This window comes from Benincasa hispida, chromosome 1 (assembly GCF_009727055.1).
Source record: "Benincasa hispida cultivar B227 chromosome 1, ASM972705v1, whole genome shotgun sequence".
NCBI lineage: Eukaryota > Viridiplantae > Streptophyta > Magnoliopsida > Cucurbitales > Cucurbitaceae > Benincasa > Benincasa hispida.
Window position 1 is genome coordinate 93,950,712 of NC_052349.1, and position 7,324 is coordinate 93,958,035.

Consider the following 7,324-nt stretch of genomic DNA (forward strand, 5'->3'; position numbering starts at 1 on the left):
CCTGAATTACGTTATGGAAACCATATAGGGTTTTTTTTAAAAAAAAAAAAAAAAATTAAGACTATTTTTTTTTCTTTCTATTTTCTTAAAATTGTTTCCATTTTTTAAACAAAAAAGTGAATTCTTAGCTAAATTCTAAAAAAAAAAAAATCTTGTTTTTAAATTTCAAAGCTTAACTTTGTTTTTGGAATCACCGATAGAAAGTAGATAACAAAATAAGAAATTCACTTGTGAAATAGATAATTATAAGCTTAATTTATAAATACTGGACAAAAAAACCAACAAGATTTAAATAAAATTGTAACTCAATAAAAATTTGTCTGGTCATTTATCCATTAAAAAATTTGGATGACATCAAAATGAATATATCTCAACTAGCCTATTGAGATTAGAGGTTGCAATCTCAAACTCACTTCTAAAAAAATTTTAAAATATTAAAATAATAATAAAAAAACAATTTATACTCTTAAAAGTTTGAAAACTATTAATAATTATATTAATTTAAATTATAAAACATCATAAATAAATCAATATAAACTTTACCATTAACTATTTTCATTTGTTTCCATTAAAAATAATCATGTAATAAAATTACAGAAAATTTTTAAAAATAGAAAATAATAAAAACTATTTACACAAAATAATAATATTTAATCTTCTTTGATAGAGAATGATAAAAATTTATCAATGTCTATCAATGATCGAAACTGATAGAAATCTATCACTAACACACATTAATAGAAGTCTATCACTTTTTCTTTTTTACTATTTCTATAAATAGTTTTGACATTGAAATTTTTCCTAAAATTTATTCACATTATGTTTAATCAATAAATTGAAGGGAGTCTAGTAGGCATGTGAAAATTATACACTTACAATTTTAAAACGAAATTCTAGAATAATCTAAATTGAATCACTTATGAAACTTTACGGGTATAACTAAATTTCCGACGGGAGACGGTTTGGCTATGAATACATACATATATACATATATATATATATATATATATATATATATACATACATACATAAATATATACACACATACATACATATACATACATACATATACATACAAAATAGCAAGTACTTCAAATTTTTACCGGTACATATCCATAACCGTAAAACAAAATTCCCCAAAATTTAAAATGATCTTGTATCATTACAGGCTATCAAACATGAACAATATCAAATAAGCCCTATATGAACATCCCAGAGTTGAAAAAATGATTTCTATAACCTTGGTAGTTTCAAGACAACTCATGAACTAACTATAATGAATTTAGAATTCATGAGTTGATTAAACCCGGTACATTCATTAAACTTTTAATCCATCGTCCCCACCCGTTTCAAATTACTTCAGGCGTATAAACAAGAGAGATCGTACCAATGTCAAAAGCAATAAGATGCAATATTCAGTAAAAGTGGAGGAACCCTCTATACACTAGTGCAGATCAAACTTATGTGTTAGAATGTCGTGGTCAAGTACAAAGGAGAGATCTCCACCTGATCCACAATATTTGGGTGTTAAAAGAAAACTCGTAGGATATTAAATCCTAGGAGAGAGGGGAAAAAAACTGAATTCTCATTATGACCTCTTCTCTCAAATGCATCGAAACGAAGCATCCAACACGTTCAAGTCAAGAGAAAAATCCACCATCTTCATTATCTTTATATGAAACAGGAACCCAAGTCAAGAGAAAGCAGCGAAAAGCCACTGTAGAGTTTGGAGTAAAAATGGCTTGTAATCAATTTTGGTATAAATTATAATCAGCTCAACAATATGATTCCAAAGACGAATATATAAAAGCAATCTTATGAGAGGTGATAAAGAATTGAGAATACTAAGCGTTCAGCAGAAGAAAAAAGAGACTTGTAAAGTAATTACTTACTCATGCTAACTTGAGTAGGTCACAACCTGACGGCTCTGTAAAACAGCTATGGGAGAGAATATATACAGAACTTGCAAAAATCCAAGGAATGGAGTTCTGTTTAGCATGAAATATACATGAGGAAGCTTCCACGAGCGGCTACAGTAACATAAAAGGGTATAAATTAACCTTCTGGAAGGATCTTCAAGTTCAAAGGCATAGTAACAACAAAAGGAATGATTTTCACGTACAGATCCATCTAAGAAATCCTTGAAGAGGAAAAAAGAAAGTCAGAATGCTAAAGATGTCAACTATTTCCAGTCAGCTTCCAAAAAGTTTACCATTCATACCGACGAGGAACAAATAATCCTTGTTCAAGAAACTTCCATTTCATTAGTGTGCACCGTTTTCCTGACCAGTTTAAGTTCTAGGACATCTTCCGCAACTTCTATCGCTACAGGTTTTACTATATCCTCTTTTCTTGCTTCCCTTGGTTTCTTTTCCATTTTTTCGTCAATAACATCTATGATCTCAGTCACACAACTTTGTGGTTTAAAATCCTCAATCTCTATGATTTCTTCCTTTGGAGTTTCTATGACGTGAAGAAGATCAACTGGAGTGGCTGCAGGGTCCAGTTCCCTGCAACCTCTGGGAGCATTCGGGGCTTCTTGACCTGTGAGCAAATGTGAAGGTACAAGATGAGAAAACCGAAATATCTCATCTTTAGGGATCCTCCTTACTTGATTTGGATCCAAATGCTGATGGAATACAGCCTTGAAACCAGCCACCTTGACAAGGGGAGTAACAATAACACCTAGTTCTTTGTTATAATCCTCAAGAATTTCTACCATGTCATACTTGTGTATTACCTCATCTGATGTCAGTTCATTCCAATCAGGGGACCAATTCTTATAAAGAGCCCAAACATCTCCCTTTCTGGGATATATGCAAATGTCTCCGTATGTGCCTTTTGACCATCTGACCTTGTGTGAAAAAGAATTAATGGAGCTATAAATCTCACACCTCCCAGTTCTAAAACCCCCACATGTTTTTGGAAAACCAGAGCTAACCCAATTCAGTGAACCCAATTCATTATCAATTATTGAGTTTAGCCAACGAATCTTCATTTTAAATGGGTCCAAAGATACTACGCTATGAATCCAGGCATAACGTCGAGGCATGCCATCATCATCATCATAAGCAGCCCAGACCTGATTATCTCCAAAAGAGCTTTCTGTACGGTCTCTATCAAAATTGTGAAAATCTGGATCAGGGACATCTATCGACATTGTTACTGCTTCACGGGGACATGAATTGCTAGAAAAACCAACCATTGGCTGTGATTCCCTCTTTGAATTTGGAAGTTCGATTGACATGTCTATATTATGTTCTTTACCACTCACTGGAGTTGTTTCTCTCTTCCCAGTTACCTTCTCATTCCCATTTCCCTCTTTGAGTGCATCAGTAGTTGAAGTCGATGAATTCAATTCACGTAACATTTTCATTATTTCCACCTTGGCCTTCTTGATTAATAACTTCTGAAATACACTAAGAGAGATATCCTGAGAGCCCTTGAGCGTGGTATTTCCATTTATATTACCCTGTGTACGACCAGACAGATTGCCCAACCTGGTCAGGCCAGTTTTTGACTGATTGGTCATATCTCTCGAATGGGAGCTAGAAGAAATGTCATCTACACCTTTTCTTCTCTTTACAGCACCAGGACCAGGGGCCTTCTTAGACGTCTGATGCTTTCTTCGTTCCTCTCTCTTAGCAGCTTGTGCTTCCTCACGTTGCCTCTTCACTTTCTCATATGCCTGCTGAACTACAGTTGCAGCTTGAGCAGCAGATGAAGCACCACCTGTTCTTGAGAAAGGACCCCACTGAAAGTTGTTTTGGCTGTGTGTGGACTGATTTGATGATGAGGCAATATTACTCCTCCCTTGACTATATGCAGTTTTATTGCTAGTTTGATAACTTGGCTGTGTAAAATCCCATCCATTAGACTTCACGCCATTTGCAGGGGGTGGGGGTGTTTCAATAGCAAAAAACGGCTCATGACAGTTGGGGCAAACAAGATTATGATGCAGATAGACTCTGAGATACTCATACTGCATCTTGCACCGATGGCACACAGTCCAAAAGGTTGGTCTTGGTTTCTGAGATGAAGCTGAAGAATGATCTGATCGGGATGCACTTTTCTGTCTCTTCATATTTGAAGTATTAGCACTTTTTGAGAAATTGTAAAAACCATTTCTCCCAGATTGTGAAGACGAACTCCCCATTGAAGTTGAAACAGTTTTGTTGACTCTACCATTCCTCTTCTGGTCATATACTACTCTTCTCGCTTTATCAGACAACAAACTCCAAGCCTGAGAAATAAGCTTAAAAGCCCCATCAGCTCCTATAGACTTGTTTTTATCAGGGTGAAGAATAAGAGCTAGCTTCCTGTAGTGTTTCCTGACTGTTTCCTCATCAGCTCGTGGATCCACACCAAGTATTGCATACCAATCTACTTCTCCATTTATTTTGTTTTCTGCAGAAATATAGACATCAAGTGTGGCTAACATTTGAGAGATACCCTCAAGACCTGGGAATAAATTTTGTGCCTTCAAAGCAAATTTTTTAGCCCCCACTATGTCCTTTGCTGTAAATTTCTCCTCAGCTTTCACTTTAGCCCTTGCAGCCTCGTCTTTATTACAATCCATTCTTTCTTTCCGGTATACACTTGCCTGCTTTGCTTTCCTATTAAAATAGCAGGGCTTTGAGTTTACTACAGAACCTTCAGCAAGCACCTATTTGTTTCTCGGACTAAGCGTTTCCTCATACTTCAAAACGAAAAATGCTCCTTAACACTGCCAGTGAGCATCAATGTAGAAGCAAACTGCCATAGAAGAAACATTACCTTCAACCTTTGATTCAATATATAAAATAACATTGTATACTAACCATACACATCGAATTACATAGCATAAAAGCAAAAAAGATATGATAAAATCACTGGGGGTGTGGTGGGGGGCAACAAAACCAAAACCACCCAAGGAATCGAGAAGAAAAATCGCTACATGTTCTTATCCCTTAACCCAGATTATAACATTTTCCTTTTTCTTTAAAATCGTAAATCCTCAACAAGAAGGCAACAAAACATAACCTAACCACCAAAACCCACTCAAACAGGAATACCCCTTCAATAAACAAAGTTAATTGCATTCCAACACCGATAAAAGAAGCCCAAATTACCAACAAAATAAAAACAACCTAAAAACATCAAAATGCAAAACGAAAACATAAACAATAGTCACATAGCATTAATATTAATCAAAACCCAAATCGGGTTAAGCGGCCAGTACCCTCACTGTGGACGCTCGGCAGTTGAATTCCAAATACAGTAGCCATAAACAGAATCAGTCCCCACATATATATCTGTCTCTTATACACATCTAGATGTGTATAAGAGACAGTATATATATCGCTACAACGACTATTCCTCCGCCCAACCCTGAAACGAAGAAAGACTCCTCAATGGAACTTTTAAACGAATCGAATGCTTCTGGAGCAGTTTAAAGCAATCGAGGATCTCTATTGCTTCCGCCGCAGATCAAAGGCAACAAAAATTGTACCCGGATTGTTGAACAGAAATTGCTCAACTCAACCCAACGGAAACTCGATTGTCGATTCCTTCACAGTACCGATTCTTTGATCGGAGCTGATAAGGAATTTGATGGAGCCGAGAGAAATAGTAGTGCATGGGGGATTCGGCTCGGCCAGAATGCTGTTCTTCGAAAGCGCTTTGATGGGAGAACGGGGGATATGGCTGGACTGTATGAATCGACTGTATCGTTTTTTTCTTCTGATATTTTTTGGGCGAGGTTGGAGGAGAAATTTTCTTTTTCCCTTTTCTTTTCTCTTTTGGGAATTATATAAGTGTAACAAAATTTTGTGGGAAAAAATGCTATTTATATTGTTGGAATTGTAAATTTAGTTTTTCTTGTGCCATATTGGTGAGATTAATTAGTCTTATATGAGTCGTGTGATATGATATTTATTTTTGAAGATGGATACACTTCACGTGAAGCTATAATGATATATTTATAAAGATGATTGAATTAAATTGTTCTGTTAATGTTCTAGAGTCACTTTGGAATAAATATATAACCTACCAGATTTATAGGCGTATTCAATTTCATGTTTGACTAAGGTCGGTCGAGGTTTATCGTCTCTCCTGAAGGGACCAAAGGCTTAGATCCCACAATGGAAGCGATATAATCACGTTCTTTAATTTTTTAAAAGAATTAAAGAAAAATTACATTTTTTATCTCTAGGATTTGGGTCTAGTTTCTATTTAGTCTTTTAAGTTTCAAAATGTTACACATTTGGTCTTTTTGAGTTTGGTTTCAATTCAGTCTCAAGGTTTCAAAATGCTAGAATTTTCCCCTTGACATTTGAGTTTTGCTTAAATTTAATCCTTACGTTTCAAGCTTTACACTTTTAATCTTGATTTTCACTAAATATTCACTTTCTGCCTTTAGAGTTCAATTAAGTTTCACTATTTTTATCATTTTTAGAATTAAATTTAAAATGTTGTCACTTTTTAAATTAAATTTAAAATTTTGTTTCATAGTTATTTATAATTAATTAATAGAAATTGATGTCAATGATTGAAACTGATAAAAAAAATTAAGGTTAAAAATGTAAAATCTTGAAACTCATAGATCAAATTTGAAACAAAACTGGGTAAAATTGTAACATTTTGAAACTTGTGAACTAAATTGAAGCAAAACTCAAAACTTAAGGATTGAATGTATCACATTTTAAAATCTAGGAACCAAATAGAAATTAGAGTAAAAACCTAAGAACTAAAAATGTATTATTCCCAAGAATTAAAATACAAATACATAATGGGAGGGTTAAGCATCTTATCTTTGTCAATACGCAATTGCAACAAAATATTCTCCTTGAACAGACGTTCCCTTTCAAGATCTTCTTACTCTGGCAAGGATCTGGTTTGGGGTACCTAAACCTTTCTTTAAGATTAGGAGAATTTTTTCTTGAGAAAATATTTACAAAATGATTGCAAAGATTTTGTTGTTGTAGGTCCCATGAAGGCCCCCTAGGGCCCTTTATGTAGGACTCAATTGGGTTATTCCTAATCCTATTAAGATAACCCTTTATTTAATTATAATTATCTATTAATATCACATATTAAAAAATAATTATAATTATCCATTTTAATATCTCATATTAAAAAGATTTAAATATTTAAATCACATTTAAATATTTATTATTTCTCCCATTATCCATTTAGTTTGAATCTCATTCAAATTGAACAATTTATTTATCTGAATCTCATTCAATTAATTTAATTATTTTTATTATATAATTATAATTTGAATCTCATTCATATAAAATTTTATAATTAATTATATTTTAATTGTATCCATTACAATGAATAT

At 33.6% G+C, this 7,324-nt stretch overlaps 1 protein-coding gene across 5 annotated transcripts; it reads right to left on the reverse strand.

The window, feature by feature from the left end:
• Window positions 1–1,296: 1,296 nt before the first annotated feature.
• On the reverse strand, window positions 1,297–5,783 carry LOC120081951. Of its 5 annotated transcripts, none has more exons than XR_005483001.1 (5): window positions 5,331–5,783; window positions 5,222–5,294; window positions 2,213–4,755; window positions 1,893–2,030; window positions 1,297–1,717 (listed from the first exon to the last, which is right to left on the reverse strand). XR_005483001.1 is itself a non-coding variant. In XM_039037148.1 (3 exons), exon 3 carries the CDS (start codon window positions 4,577–4,579, stop codon window positions 2,246–2,248), a length of 2,334 nt encoding a protein of 777 aa, XP_038893076.1. In that variant the 5' UTR covers window positions 4,580–4,755; window positions 5,222–5,294; window positions 5,331–5,783; the 3' UTR covers window positions 1,788–2,245. The 5 variants fall into 5 exon arrangements, 1 of the variants encoding a protein (XP_038893076.1); XR_005483000.1 differs by having other exon boundaries at window positions 2,123–4,755; XR_005482996.1 differs by having other exon boundaries at window positions 1,297–1,669; window positions 1,893–4,755.
• Between the last annotated feature and the right edge of the window lie 1,541 nt (window positions 5,784–7,324).

What these genes read in the sequence shown, in the direction of transcription:
- LOC120081951 (XM_039037148.1), bottom strand. Translation starts at nt 4,579, where the DNA reads ATGGATTGTAATAAAGACGAGGCTGCAAGGGCTAAAGTGAAAGCTGAG.